Source organism: Pteropus alecto, unplaced genomic scaffold (assembly GCF_000325575.1).
Source record: "Pteropus alecto unplaced genomic scaffold, ASM32557v1 scaffold164, whole genome shotgun sequence".
In the NCBI taxonomy this organism is placed as follows: Eukaryota; Metazoa; Chordata; class Mammalia; order Chiroptera; family Pteropodidae; genus Pteropus; species Pteropus alecto.
This window is the reverse complement of record NW_006439568.1, coordinates 8,594,441-8,610,515: the sequence shown is the minus strand read 5'-3', so window position 1 is coordinate 8,610,515 and position 16,075 is coordinate 8,594,441. Positions and strand designations below refer to the sequence as shown.

The 16,075-nt window shown below is 41.5% G+C and overlaps 1 protein-coding gene across 1 annotated transcript in view; it reads right to left on the bottom strand.

The window, feature by feature from the left end:
• The window catches only part of EXT1 (exostosin glycosyltransferase 1), a 257,034-nt gene that overhangs the window by 5,026 nt on the left and 235,933 nt on the right, over positions 1-16,075 (bottom strand). The window contains 5 exon segments of the mRNA XM_025050134.1: positions 546-706; positions 5,911-6,000; positions 10,982-11,077; positions 12,198-12,316; positions 14,755-14,887. Coding sequence (XP_024905902.1) covers positions 546-706; positions 5,911-6,000; positions 10,982-11,077; positions 12,198-12,316; positions 14,755-14,887 — 599 coding nt within the window.

Genomic DNA, 16,075 nt, shown 5'->3' with positions numbered 1-16,075 from the left:
TTCTAGTCTCTGCTCGAATCTCGTTTGCTCCATGAAGATCAACTTGGCCACCCCCTAATCTTCCCATTCTCCTTTGGCACTCCTGATACTTTACCTGCTCTACTTTGCCTTTTTGCAAAATAATTTGTCATCTTAACATATTATAGAATTATTATGTATATTGTGTCTCCCATTGTTAGAATATAAAACCCTCAAAGACGGGGCGTTTTTTCCTATTTTACTCAATGGTGAATCTCAAGCACAATGCTCAATTAAGTATTTGAGTATTTGTTATTCTAAACATTCATTTACTCAGTACACCTTGAGCATGTCTTCACACTTCAGATGAGCTGAAAATGTTACTCTACCGTAATTCCTGAAAATGCAATAAGCCAAGAGGTTTTATCGATTTTAAAAACACATGTTGGCCATACCAACAAAACTTAAAGAGGGAGGCAAATGCTGTTAACGAGATTTGGCCCAAGTTCCTATTTATGCAGCAGCCAGAAACTAATATAAGCAATTATATAAACAACTTAAATGCATGAGATGTGTAAATTCCTCACTTGTGGTAAATAGCAGCTCCTGTCAACACCATGGAGTAGTCATTCGTCCACTTGGATGTGTACCCCCACCGCTCCTTAGAGTTATCCCAGAAGTGGCTGCGTGCGGGGTACCCCACAATCCTCTCGGGGAAGCTCTGCCACACTGTGAAGGCAAAATCCACCTGCAAGCAAAACACAAGCCAAACAAGCAATCAACAGTGTTAACAAACGTCGACAAAACATTAACTTCCCCTCGTTAATTCATAACCTGAAATCCCACAACTGTTGGGAAACATTGGTTCCATGTATTCATCAGCAAATTAAACTGACTGCTTGACATTTTGCCCCATAATTATGCACATTTTAATGTCTTCTGTTACAGAAACTTCAGATTAGTGCAGAAATGAAAGAAGAAGAAGAAAAAAACATTTGCAGATATGTTCTTTAGAAATCCAATCTGTTCAAGCTAAAAAACAAGTCAAAAAAGCAGTCAGTCGCTTTTCCCTTCCCTCTCTCCAAGTACACGTGACCACTGATTCATGTGAGGCACAAACGCATCTGTTTTTCAAATGGGAGATTTCCTATATACATCCAGAGTATGTATATGGCATACATCATAACAAGCACACAGAAAAGCCGAAGTGACTAAAACAAAAGCATCCTCTTAAGATCTAGAGAAAAAAATGTTTAAAAAGGCACTCAAGTTCTAACAGGAACACAAAGCAGACATAATAAAGGAACACAAAGCAGGCATAATAAAGGAACAGGGTTTAAAGAAGCACAGAGCAAGGGAAATGTATAAAAAGCATCCACAGTGAAAAATCGCTAAGCATAAGTGGGGACAAGGCCAAGTGAAGCCACAAGATTATTTTAAAGGAAATGCAGCTAAATGACTTTCCAGTGCTTATAATAACCCAAAGCAGGTACTTCTGAACCTGCTGTAAACTAACGTTTATAATTAGTAAATAGTCTGTTTTCAAATGGTCACATTCACATTTGACTTCCTATGATTAGTTGATGGATGATAAATAATACATAGAAAGAGAAAAGTAGTAATAGCAAACAATTGTATAATTGTGTAATGCTTAGAATGGTTACAGGTACTTATACATTTTTACTCATTTAATCCTCACAATAATTCTGTGAAAAGGTAATTTTATATTATCAAATTTACAGAGAAGAAAGCCAAAGTCTATGGAGGTTCTAATAACTGGTCTGAGCTAGTAAGTGGCAGAACCAAGATCTGACCCCAGGTCGCCTGGTTTCATGTTTGGTGTGTATGTTTTCATAGCCTCTTTTTCAGCTCTGTTGCTACAGTGTTGAAGGTGATTTAACCTTCATACAGGTTACTCATTCGCCCTACAACCTTTGTTCTACCTCTTCTTGATAAGCAATAAAAATGGATATTTCTGTTACTCCGCCAATATTTAAAGTCTTGGCACTGCGATGGTAGCCGGGGGACTGAGCGATGCTGGCAAAAGTCCAATTTCTACCCTCTCAGAAGTTTAAGAGTAGAGCAAATAAGTCGAAAAGTAGAAACAACTCCAGTTCCATCAACTGATGAATAAATAAACCAAATACGGTATATCCATACGATGGAATATTATTCAGCTATAAAAAACAATGAAATACTGATACATGCTATTACAAACCTTAAAACATTACGCTGAGTGATAGAAGCCACACGCAAAAGGGCCCATAGTGTACAATTCCATTTACATGGAAGTCCAGAGTATACGAATACAGAGACGCAGAAAACTGGCTGGTTCTAAGGCTAGGGGGTAACTAATTAATGAGTATGGGTTTTCTTTTGGGGTGATACAACTGTTTTAGAATAAGATAGAGGTAATGACTGAACAACACTGAGAATATACTAGATGGCGTGGGATTATATACTTTAAAATGGTCAATTTTAAGTTAAGTGAATTTTACCTTGATTAAAAGACAAAGCAAGAAAGCCTAGATCAGTATTTCCCAAGCTTTCATCACATGCACAGCATCATGCCTTGCCTCTCGCCACATTCCCACACCACACATTCAATGACTTATTAAATATTTTTCTTTAAACTGCCTACTCTTTTTAAAATTAATTAATTATTTTTTCACTAGCTTCACCCTAGGTAAATCTATCAGAGAAATCCTAGGTTTGATTGTTGGCTACATTATTTTTGAACAAACATTAATGTGAATATATAATTGTTAAAATGAAATACAAGCTTGCCATGAACCATAGAAAACTATTTAATGTGCACAGACCACCTTTTGGGAAACATAGGCCTGGGTGATTAGTAAAGGTCCTTTCATCTCTAAATCCTTGGGGCTTAGTTAGAAGTTACCATTTTTGTAAACAGCCATAAAAAAATTTTATGAAATTCTAGTTGGGTGTCCAACCTCAAGATAAGAAGGCCTTACCAATACAGCTTGCTTCCCCAAACTACAGCAGCCAGCGGCGGGGAAAGGAAGGTGACGGAGCATACATTAAGGAAGCCTGGTTGGGTACGGGGCATCTCAAAGTGAAAAGACAGTAGGGGAGTGGACAGTGCGTGCCAAAAATTTTAAATCAGGTTGTGAAAACCTGCACATCGTCACTGGTGTTTAATACGAATGGCGCCAACGGATAGTGTATTATGCGGCGCATCGTCCAAGAATCAGCCTGGCTGTCAGCACTCTTTGGGGTTTTCCATTATTCTTTGAAAAGGAAACACATGCACTGGCAACTACTAGAGAACCTGATGGGGTGTTTTCATCACACGTATTTCTTACTATCTCAAAGCCGTTTCAAGTCATTTCAAAGGAACTCAAAAGCAAATTCAGATAAACCTATGATTCTTGTGATAGTTCTGCTTTCATGGAGATCATTAACACATCAAAGAAGGCAAAGGTCAGCTCACAGGCCTTTTCTCTTAAAAACCAACATCTGTTTTCTTTTGAGAATTTGCAGCAAACCAGATAAATGTAAATAACTGTAAACCAACAACATCTAATACTCTTTAAAGAAGGCTGTTTAAAAATCTCTCCTTAATACTACAGAGAGACATTTAACAAGATAAGAATTCTTAGTGAGGAGATAAAATGAACCAAGATCTATATTCATCTAAAAAAAGAGAAAAGAGAAATCCTTGTCCTCAACCATTTTAGGCAACATAACCACCCAACTGATCGGCAGGCAACAGCAAACTAGACTGCCAACCTCTTAAATTTACATATCATTTTCAACCCACATTGACTCTAATTACTTCACATACAACACATGTTCCTCCAAGTGTGCACTGAGGGGCTAGAATTTCTATTCTTTGAAAAAAAATTCACCAGCACATGGATATATCACAGCAGCTGAAAGTTATTTCACCATGGGACAGGGAAAAACATGTCCTAGAGTGAGACTAATTGCCTTGTGCCCAGGGGAAGATGAAGAATCAATACTTTAGGAAACAGGATGATTTAGGTATAGACTGTGGTTGTCGTGACCACACGGTCCACCATGGCGATGGGATGCTCTTCCTGTGTTTGCCCTCCCAGATCCACTCTCCACAAGTCTTTCCATGCTCTGTACCCTGCGATGATGGAATCCTATGAACGGCATGACCTGGTTTTCCTCGGGGCTGGTGGCGACTGGGTGAGGTCAATGGGAGCCTTCAGGAGGAAAACGGAGGTAGGACAGAGAGGAAGGTCGGGGTATTTTTTTCCTTTTTCCTCTCAGCTTTGGTGTCAGTGTTCCGGCAATTGCCACATCCCTCCATGATCACAGCTGTTGTAAGGCACCTCTTCTCCCCAGTCCTATCTCTCAGGGACTTTGAAAATAATATTTCCTTCCCTGGCTCCTTCAAACCCAGGGGTGGGAGCTGTTTCTTGCTCTCCAGGTGCTTCACTATCTCTTGCGGGGTCCTTTGACCCCACCCACCTCTCTAAATAATACTAAAGCCCTTCACTTGAACCACCTGATTTGAATTCCATTTGCTGCCAAGACTCTGCCAGCTACAGGCAGGAACTGTGTAATCAAAGCACCTGGCATGGAGACCAGAACAAAGAAATCTCTCAATAAGTACTTGTTGAATGAATGTGCTCCTGGGATGCCAGCTTCCCTTGCAGAAAGCAACAGAAAAATGCAAGCTGAGTGTCCCACACACTGGACTCCAGAGCTGTCTTTCCCTTTGAACATTAAGCATATCTTCTTCTCCCCCACACACCCCCTTCTCCTGCCGACTTACACATGACACAGTTGGCTGTGTGCTCGCACTTTAATCCCCTCAGCATGCATCTCTCCGATCATTCATTCACCAAGTATTTATAGAGTTTCGGCTACAGAGAAAGCATATTATCAAGGTGGGTCCCAGCACATTTTGTGCTGGGGTTATTTAGGCTGCCCTGGCCTACAATGTTTGTTCAACTCTTATTTCATGGAAATTGGAAACAACCATGGAAGTGCAAGGAAGAGCCGCTGAGGCTGGTAGCCTAGGCTGACACTGAGTCCTGACCGCGTGGGCAGCAGGCCACGAGAATCATGCCCAAGAACGTGCAAGCTGGGAAGCGCCCGTGTTTAAATGAAAAGGAAAATGATTATGAATAAAAAGGAAAAAAGGGAGGGAGAAAGGCATAAGGCATAGCTAAGTCTTCATGCTACCATTAATAATGTATTTCCGATATACCACATTTTTATATAACGGTCTTTGGTCCCTCTATGGGTTAAAGGAAGGTTTCAGAGATCAATACTTACTTGGGTTGTAAAAATTGGTTTTCTACCATATCTATCTTTCCTCTTTTCTCTTTCCTCCTCCTCGCACCTTCTGTGTGCAATCTTATTTTTGGCACAAATACCTGAACGTCTGAAATAGCAGGGGTCTCCGTCTAAGCTTTAAAGTGAAACCATTTGCTCTTGTGTCGGTGCAAGAAAATGAGCACTTCAAACCAAGACAGAAAAGCTACTATAAGAACCCAGAATAGTGTTTCCTAACAGAGGCGACACACACCCACACAGGGATTAGGATAATTGGGGGAGGGTGGGACTGTTTGCTTTGGACAGCATGGATTCAAGATAACGCTAAACAGGCGCCCTTGCCCACCTCCCCTTGGTTCTTTGGCACACCTGCAAGCAGCTGTGCTGTTTAAAAACAAAAGATGAGGGCAGGCAAGAGGGTAGAGGTGATGTACAGCCATGCAAATGAGGAGCCAATTAGCAGAGAAAACAAAAGGGAAGAAGCCCTCATCGGGGTGCCTCGGGTAGAAAGGCGCTCACAGGAACTGGGTTGATTAAAACCGACTCTGCAGGAAGTTTTGAAAAAATGTTTCCGATTTGGCCAGGGCGCTGGCAACAGGAGTGCTGGCACCTTGGGGTTTGGGGGAACAGCCTGAAGAGCCCAGTGCCCCCTCCTCAGCTGTGGGCGCTCACCTCCGTGGTGGAAAGCACGGTGTCCTCATCGAGGCTGAGCACGGCATCTGTGATGATGTTGTCATAGGGCAGAAAACGGCTGCTCATCACCTGAGAGGGCGCAGAAAGAAGGCAGGAGGAAAGGAATTAGGGAAAAGAGGTAAACTTTGAGTCTTGTTTTCAGGACAATTCCCCCATCTCAGCCTTCAGAAAGAATATTCTGCCGCCATGTCACCCCTCAGCATTGAAGACTTCCATTTCTCATCAGTGCAGATTCATCGGTTCCACAGTTTTGGGCACCTACTGTGTACACTTGCCTGGCTAGTCAAAGGGAGTACAAGGTAAAAGAGATACATTCCCTGTCTTGCGGGAGGTCACAGTCTGCAGAAGGATCACGACGGAGATGGTCAGTCCTGGCCTGATATGAAAAATGCCAGGAGATCAGAGGATGCAGCCACCAGCCGCTTGCAAGAGCAGATGGAGGCCTCATGGAAAAGGGGCATTTCAGCAAGACCCTGATGGATGGGAACTCACCAGGTCTAAGGAGAAATGAGGCACAACACACAAAGCACTCAGTAGACGCACAGGCACAGAGGCGAGACCAGCACTGAGGCTGGAAAGAGCAGGCAGATGGAGAAGGGATTCCAAGTGCGGGACACACACCACTGAAGGCCGGGTCATTTTTGGAGATGTGCAGACAAATATTTAACAACTTTACTATTTATTTTAGCACAGATTAGAAAAAAATATATGCACACATATATTGGTCGCTATAGCAATAAAAGGTAGGAGTAAAGTTATTTTAAAATAATTTCATTAAAATGGAAAAAAGGCTGATTTACAGAAAGTTATTAACTAAACTATCACATGTGGCCCACAGATTCAGGAAAATTGTGAAGGTAGTACATGAATAAAGTGTGCGCAACTCTGGGATAAGGCATGGTAAAGAAGCTAGGTGTGTGAGGAGTGGGGGTTTTGGGGACAAGGGGATTGGTTGTAAAATTGAAGCGGGAGAGACTACTCTGTGACAGCCACAGCTTAAACCTTTGTGTCGAATGTACCGTGCAATAACCATAAGAACGATATCATGAGAATAACTAACAAGTTTTAAACATTTACAATCTGCCAGTATTTCAGGTTCTTTATGGATATCATCTCATTTTATACTTATAACAACCCCATTTTACAGGTGAGAAAACTAAGGTACAGAAACATCAAGGGTCTTGCACCAGACAGACCCGCCGGCATTTCATCCCAGATGGTGTGATTCTACAGTGCCTCAGCCAGCATGCTCTACCCGTCTCAGGTTTGAAAAGGACCTCGAAAGTGAATTTGGGGCACATCAGGCAATCTCTCATTCACCGCCTTCCTCTGGAAGTTATAGTAATAGTTATGACATCCTCTCTGAATTCATACTTGGAGACCCAAGAGAAAACACACACTTGTCATCAACTTTTAAGATACAAAAGCCACAAAATGAAGCAGCTGGACACTGGAGACAAAGGGAAAAACGGCAGACACCTAATCTGGCTGCCAAGGGTAAATGCTCCACAAAGCTGAGCGCTTTCCTCCCACTCCCTCCGCAGAAATGATGCCCAAGCTATACTTACATCAAGAAACCAGCTCATGCACAGGCCTCATCTCAGATTGGGTTTACACGGCTGTGAAGCCACTGGAGTGCTTGTGACTTTGAAGGGTAGAAAGCGTCCACTCTAACCCATCTCTAGAAGCCCCAGGAATGTATCTACAGCACAAATGGCTTCGGGTCTGCTACTACCCATCTTTCAACTGGGTCAATTTTTTTTCTTTTCTTTCTCGGGCTTTCAAAATAAAATATGAAACGATCAGCAGCCCCGTGTACACGGTGCTCAGAAACTCCAGCCTGAAGCGATTCTCCTGATACTGTTTACATGTCCACTGACTGACGCAGAAGCCATTAGCTGCCAGCTTAGCGATGCTCTGACCTTCCCATTGTCAAGCCTATGGAGGAGAACTGCAAAGACAAGGCCTATAAATTCGAAATAGAATTTCGCAGCCAAACCAGTGAACACATCCATTTTAAACTCAAGGCTAGACATGGAGATTTTAAAATGCATGAGGAAGGCATATCTTCTTCCCCACCATGTGCCCAACCATTGGATTCAAAACAATCCATTCCTTTTCTCTGAACCTGTTTCATTGATAGAGGTTAAGAACACATAAGCCGGCCACTTCCACATTCCAGTGTAGAAACTACAGGGTCTCTTTCAGAAATACCTTGGCTCAGCCACATTCCAAAAGTGGAATGGATTAGCATGAAAGAAAGGATGTACTTAGAAAGTCGATCCTGAGGCAACTGGGTGGTCCTTGTTAGTTGATTTAAGAAATATTTAGCTAAGATACAGCAGCCCAGTTCCTTCCAGAATTAGCAAACATGACTAAGAAACAACCAATACTCAAGAACTTTACTGTCTAATGGGGAAGATAATAAATGTTCCTAACTAATTAACGAAGCACAGCTGAACACCTACCAGGAGCATCCGAGCCTAAGTCCATTTACATATACAGTATCCTATCATTTAATCATTTTAGCGACCCTGTTAGTTAGGGATTACGATCATTTCCATTTACTGAAGGAGGGTTGAGGCGCAGAGGGTTAAATAACTCAACTTAGGTCACACAAAAGTAAGTCTGACTCCAGAGCCCATGATACAAACCATAACGTGACAGTGCCTCCCAGAAGAGAGCTGACATTTACCAAACCTTGGTGTATACCAGGTACAAGGAGAAGCACTGGAAATGCAGTATGCCACTTAATTCTCAAAAGAGGCCGAAGTCTTAGCCCAGGTACTCTGGAATGCAGAGCCTGATGCAAGACTTAAGTACGATTGCTTTCCTGGATGGTATAATCCCAGGGCAGTGAGAGTGAGGGGAAAAGGAACCACATGGCCCACTGGAATCAGTGGCCAAGGTGGAGTTTAAGACTCAACAAGTGGCCAGAAGCCTAAATATAGATCTGGCTGGGAGAATGTGAGATATCTTATGAGACACATCTGATAAAAGTCCATGAGGAAGGTACTATGGGTATCATCATCGTTTTATAAATAGAGAAACTGGGAATACTTGCTGAGGGTAGAATATAAAACTAATCAATGAGTCTGTGCATAAAAATGCAATACAAACTACAAGTCAGAATGGCTCCCAGTGAGTCAGTCAGACTGGATTCTTTTTAAATATTCAAAGGAAGACTTAACTACTAGATCAGAGTCATGGAATCATAAAAAATAACAAAGAATCCCAAAGTTCAAGTTAACAGCCTCCTTCTGAGCACTGTTCTGGGCCTCAGGCATTGAAATCGGAGAGGAGGACAGAAGGGGTTGCAGGAGATATTTGTGAGCCAGTCCCCTTTGTGAAACCACACCTACGGTGGGATGGACTCGTGAGGGTAAGACCGACTGATGCCAGACTGATATTCTAATTCCCCTTTTTCTCATTAAATGCTTACCAAGCAGCAATCTGATAACCATGTTGCTTGACGCCAGCCTTAAGAAGGCCATGACTGTATGTCACTTTCCCCACTGTGTTCCCATATGTTGCACAGTGCCCAACACACAGTAGGCACTCATACTTTGGAAGTGAACAGGTAATGAATGCACTGATCATCTTGTCCACGTGACAGTTACAATTCGCACTGTATTATGGTGAACCGTATGAAACTGCCACTTTAAGTCAGTCGAATGATGATTTCAAATGGTACAACCTCATAAGTCAGTATTTTGTTATTCTGAATCAAAGATGTTTTACTTAATGTGAGACAATCTCTCATGACCTGACCCCTTGAGGACTGAGAAAGGAACTCTCTTAGATGACAATGCTTCACCAATCTGTGTCATTTACCAGCAACTAATTTCTTCGCAATGCATAAGATCTACAAGAGAGCAATACACGGAAGCTAAAGAAACAAGAGCTCACCTCCAGCTTCCAGGAGTAGAAGACACTTCAGAGAGGAGGGGGCATGTAGACAGGGGCATAAAGAATTGGTGGGAAGTTTGAGAACAGAGATGAAGAGATGAAGCGGGGGGCGGTGTCCAAGAATTACAACAAATGGGAAAGAAAAATTAGAGGTAGGAAGGGATGCAGTGCAATTTAGATAATTGTGAGTGATCAAATTGGGTTGGAAGACAGGGCCTATAGGGGGAAACAATGAGAGAGAAGACTGGAAAGGCTGGCCAAGGCCCGATTATGCATGGCCTCAAATGACAATTTAAAGCATTAGCAAGTAAAGTCCTTTAAGGGCCACAGGATGATTAAGATCATTTCATTCTAGGCCAAATGATTTGGAGAATGGAAGCAAGGGACTAGCTAGGCAGCACTCATGAGACTCTCTGATGGAGACACCAAAACAAAATTAAGGTGAAAATGTCCTTTTTCTTTTTAAGATAAATGTGAGAACAAACCACTATTCTGAAAGACACAACTAATTCAGATTATTTGGCTAAGCAAACACTGTGTATCACCACAGTCAGCAGAAGTCTCACCTTTATCCTCATCATTTATAGAAAGATTACAATCGCCAGGCCTCGAAGTCATTTAATCCTAATAGCAACCCTGTGAGGTATGTGTTGTTAGTTCCATTTTGTAGAAGAGGAAGCTAACAAGGAAAGGGTGAGAAATTTCCTAAAGCAGCGGCCCCCAGCCTTTCTGGCACCAGGGACCAGTGCTCCGATGAGAATCAAATGCCTGCTGATCTGAGGTGGAGCTGAGGCGGTGACGCTAGCACTGGGGAGCAGCTGCAAACACAGATGGAGCTTCGCTTGCTTGCCTGCCACTCACCTCCTGCTGTGCGGCCCGGTTCCTAACAGGCCAAGGACCAGTCCCGGGTTTGGGGATCCCTGTCCTAAAGTGTCAGTATTGGAGACCCAGGATTCCCTAATTTGAAAGCCTATGGCTATCAAAGCTGAGAACATTCAGAGATAGGGGCAGTTTTAGAAAGAATAGTCCAAGGCCAGCAGCTCCCAGGACGGGGAGACATCCAGAGCCAATACCCAAAATACCCCAGAGAGAAATGAAGATCCCAACGTGGTTCCACATTTAGGGCTCCTTCCAATCCTACCTTGCTTTCTCCTTCAATGACGATGACAGGCACAGTAGTGGCAGGCCAGCGGTGTTTGGCTGGGAGGGGCTTGTCACAATTCCATAGAACTATGATCTGAAAGGAACGGCGGATCATTAGATGGCTTGGAAGGCTGATGGATACAGGCCTCCAACCCAACGTTTCTTCTCACAGACAGAAAGTGAGAGAGGAGATGGGGATCCAAGCAAGGCAGAACGGCAGACATCAAAACTGATTTTAAAGCGAGTCCTCTCCCATGCAAACCTTCAGAACCTGATCACTTCGACTAGAGAGAGAGGAGAAAAAGAGCAACCTAAAAAATTGCATCAAGGGGATGGGAGAAAGCTGGAGGGAAAAAGGATTTTCAGGGGTGCTGGACCTTAATAAAGTGGTTTCCGAAATTCTGATCTCATGACGATGAGTGAGATAACAACACTGATCAAATTAAATAAAAATGAACATCTGCTATGACCTTGCACTACACCAGGCGGCATGGGAGAAATAAAAGAATTCAAGACAGAACGAGCATGAGCTCATGTTTTAGATTTTCCAGAATGGCTGCTGCTTTCATGTGACTTTATTATTTCTAATAAATGTGTTTGGTTCAGAAATGCATACTTCAACATGATTTAATTCTTTCCTCATTTATAAGCCTTCTTCTATAAACTAATTTACGAATCAGAAAAAACACTGGTAAAGACTAGGAGAGTGATACTGATTTGGCAAATATTGTTACCATAGATATAATCTTCTGCTCTCAATTTCATAATTAATCATGATTGCTGTGGGAAAAAAAAAGTTGACACCTGACACCAACAAGTCTGTTTCTTCTGTTGAAACTTCATTTTCTGGGTCTTCCCAGTGGCATTTCTATTACTTTATCACTTTGGAATTTTAAAACAAAATAATGTGCTTTAAAAAAATGTATTGGGATATAGACAGACAGACCGTTATATGGATAAGATAATATACATATATAGCCTTACCCTGGTACAAAGATCTCTTTGCCACCTACCTGTTACCTGTGCCAGATTCCACTCCCAAGGACCTCTAAGTTAACGTAAAGGCCATAACAAGGCATGACAAATGAAAGTGGAGTAACAGGACGTGAACATCAGATGAGTCCTAAGGAGCAAAGTGTGTGGCGGGAAAGGAGTGGGGGTCTCTGGTCCATTAAGCTGGAGGAGGCAGGTGCTGCTGTCAACCCCCGACTCACCTGGGCACAGTACTGGGATTTGGCTGCAGCCACGAGAAGTTTCAACACTGGCTGGGACTGAGAGACCAGGGGGGTCACCGCATGGATGACTGCAGTGAATTTGGAAGGGGGCTTTAAACCTGAAACAGAAAGGGGAGAAGACTCTAATGAGGCACTGAAAATCAAGACTTAAAAGATTACTCCTCCTTGCTCCGCTGCCTCGCCCTGCAGCTAATGTTCCCTTCTACATGTTTTCCATTCGCCTCTTTTGTCCTGACAGAACACAAACAAGGTGAAAAGCTGCTGGTTAACGGCTGCCTGAGACCTTGATAATTTATAGCTCAATGTCCATTTCCAGGTTCTTCCTTTGATTTGCTTTTCCTCTCCTGGGGGTGCATATCTTTGATCTTCCTTCTGCTTTGTAGGTACCCAAAGTCTAAATACACACACGCATGCACGCACACACACACACACCACTCTCAACTCAAGAAAGGGTCTACTCTAGACACTTAATATCTCTGTATGGGTTTAAGTAACTGTGCTCTCTTCCCCAGGGTATTTACATCTGTCTTATTCTTAATTATATAGTTAGGGGTAGGGAGCGGGGGTTGCCTGATCAATTCTATTTCAAATAATAACTAGCAAATGGTAAAAGTGAAAAGAACAGCATCCAGAGCCTGACTAAGCTTTGTATCCTAGCTCTACCACTTAGTAGTGCTGGGATCTTGGAAAAATTACTTAACTCTCCGTTTCCAGAGCTGTAAGATGGGGTTGATACTAATAGTATCAAACAAATGGGGTTGTTATTAAAATTAAATGAGTTAATGAATACAAAGTGCTTAGGACAGGACCCAGTGAATAATAAGCGATCGGTCTTTATTAGTAGCTATCATCATCCCCATCACCATCACCATCATTACTTTGGATCGGAAGCCTCTATACATCCAAAAACCTCTTGTTTGTGTAGCAGTGACACAGCTGAGGAAAAAAGTATGTGACTCAGACCTCTGCCAACTGTGTGCTCTGAAGCCCCACGTAAAAAGGTATCGTGAATAAGCAAAACGGTGACCAAAGAGAAAGAAGTGAGATGGCTTCCCCCCAAATGAATTTTCTCATAAAAACTCACTAAGAAACTGGAAACCAGTTAAAAAGTGCTTTAAAACATCATTGGTTCAGATCCACTAATTTTGCATTTCAGTAGCTTAAATGTGAACAAAAGAGGGCAGAAACACTCAAGTTAAGCTTTGAAATTGATGGGATAAAGGTAAGAATCAGACTATATATGTTAAAAGATTATACAAATGTTTGTAGAGTAAGTTATATCATCAAATTAGTACTTTAATTGCATGTCAGAAAGACCTACTATTGAGTCTTCCCACTATCGAGATACACATTCAAGGTTTTACCAAGTAAGAAGAATAAATATGATGGAGGGGTTCTCTTTTTAATGGTGAAGACAAGCGACTGTTCTTTTTCTGTAACAGTTTTAAGAAGTATTATTTACATGCTTCTTATGTGCCGACTTCAAGGGATGATCTTAATGCTCTATAAGAAATATACAGAAATTTTAAGTACGGCCTTAATTTGAAAATTGCTCAGTTCTAAATATGTCAGCCAGTGTGGGCCGTTCACTGACTGTGATATGGTCCTCATAACACATTTGGTTTGGATGAAAGGGCTCTTCGTCACTGGCTGATATTTCAGACCATGAATTTCTTTAAGTTTCATCTTATCAGTTAAATATGTCCAACTCTAAAAAGAGTGAGATAGTTATTGAAGAATCATCAGTATCGGTTGGAAAATCTAGAGTCCTTTTGGCACATCGACTGGAAAGATGCTTTACTATGCCAGGGTTTCTCACATCTGAAACAGTGAATGAGGGGAATGTTACCAATATAACTAACTCTATAGGACAACTGGGGCCCCAAATACAAAAGTGTCTACGGTGGTCATGGTAGCATTTTGTAGACCTTTCTCCCTCTGCCCACTTCCATTTGCCTCATCAGGATTAAACTAAAAGCTGCCTGAGAGCAGCGACTGTATCTCATTTGATTTATTTTTATCACCTAGCCTCTCATTAACATAGCACATCAGAGGAGCATAATAAATGTTGAATGAGTAATAAATTTCTCCCTTGTCATATATTCTTAAATCTTTCTCCTTTCTCTTTATAAATTCAGTTTTTCTTTGGTGTGAGATAAAGTCGAGACAGTGAAAAAAAATTAGGGAAAGCTCTTCTAGCTCAATTTTATATATGATGCGACTTTAAATTATAGCTCCCCCATTGTCATGTTCAAAATGATCCATAATTTGGGAGCCTATTTCTCAAAAGGAAATGACGCTACTAAATACAAAATGTAGCTGCTCAGATAAGAAAGTCATTTTTCTCATTTCGCAATGCTCTGCTGGATTTATAATTCTTGACCTTGATACACCACTGATGACAGGGCTCTAGAAAGCAATCTTCGATGAAGACAGTTAGGAAGACCCCGCTACAGAATAGAAAAATCAAGGGGCTTTAACTCTCGACAACATCTGGAGGGTACACAAGGGTACCCACTGGAAGGAACTCACTTACCTAAATTAGCATAGTAGTAAGGAAAATCTCCCAGGTAAGACGAATACTGTGGCAGTACGAACAATCCTCCAGGATGTTTGTTCCATATTAAACTGTTACGTGATATGTGCTTGAATATTCTGTCCTGAATAATCTAGAAGATGAAAATGTAGCACAGGGTGAGGATGAGGTCCTGACGGCATCTGATAAGGACCATGCTCAAATCCAAACTGGAGCAATGAAGACACCCAAAGTTACGACCCGACCCCCCGACTCTCCACGGATAAAAATATCTGAGACACAAAGGGAACGACAGAGTAATGGAAAAGAGTGAAAGAGATGAATTACAGCCACTCGAGTTTCCTCACTAAACTTCAGTTAACCATAAACTTTATCTTATCTATCTATAATAGTAAGTCCGCGCTCATTTCAAAGTAGAGTGTATGGAACGGTGTCCTTGCTGGCTGAGCAGTGGGTCTGGATTCATATTGAGATTCGATCCAGGGCACAGAGACGTCAACGAAAACCACGTGAAGACTAATCTGGAAGCATACTGAGGTATGACACATTCTAAAAGGTGTAGAGGTTTTGATCTGTCACTTTAATTCAGGAAGCAGATTTATTTGCTTGTCATAGTTCATTTTCCTTTCAAAGTCAACTGCAGGACTCTAGGCTACCGGTTAGCTGAAGCTTTCCTATATTTCATCTCAAAAAGTAGAGAGTTAACAATAATTGAAAACATCCTATGTAATAGGACAAGAGCCATGGCATATGAAGACTAATAATAGCCAAGCTAGTTCATTAGTTTCTTTGGACTTTGGGACCTTGCAGATCATTAAATTCTACATTTAGAGTCAAACATTCTCCCATCCTGAATCATTTGTCAGATAAATGTGATTAGTCCACTTTACGGATTTCTCTCTGTGACTTTCAAACTCTTGTAATTATACCAACCACTCATTAAGATATGATTTGGCAAATAATTAACTTGATACAGAATTTCATGTTTTCAGCAATGTTTTTTTTTTTTATAGTTGGAAAAAAAAAAAAGAAAAAGAAAAAGCTAGCCATATGTCTCAAGATATTTAAAACCTAAATCATCATTTTCCAGGTCCCTCTTTAATGCAATGTGATTTTAAGGTCATTTTAAATGGAGTTTTATTATTTGTTAAGGTTATTAACACCCTCGTCTCATCCCATGTGGTGACTAGGCAAGTAATAAAGTGAGATACATTTATCTTTGCAAACCTTATCATGTTTATATTTCTTAATGAGAAAAAAGGAAGCAAAGAGGAAATTTAGAAGAACTCCAATACGTTAGTTCAACAGTTTGTGTTTTTTC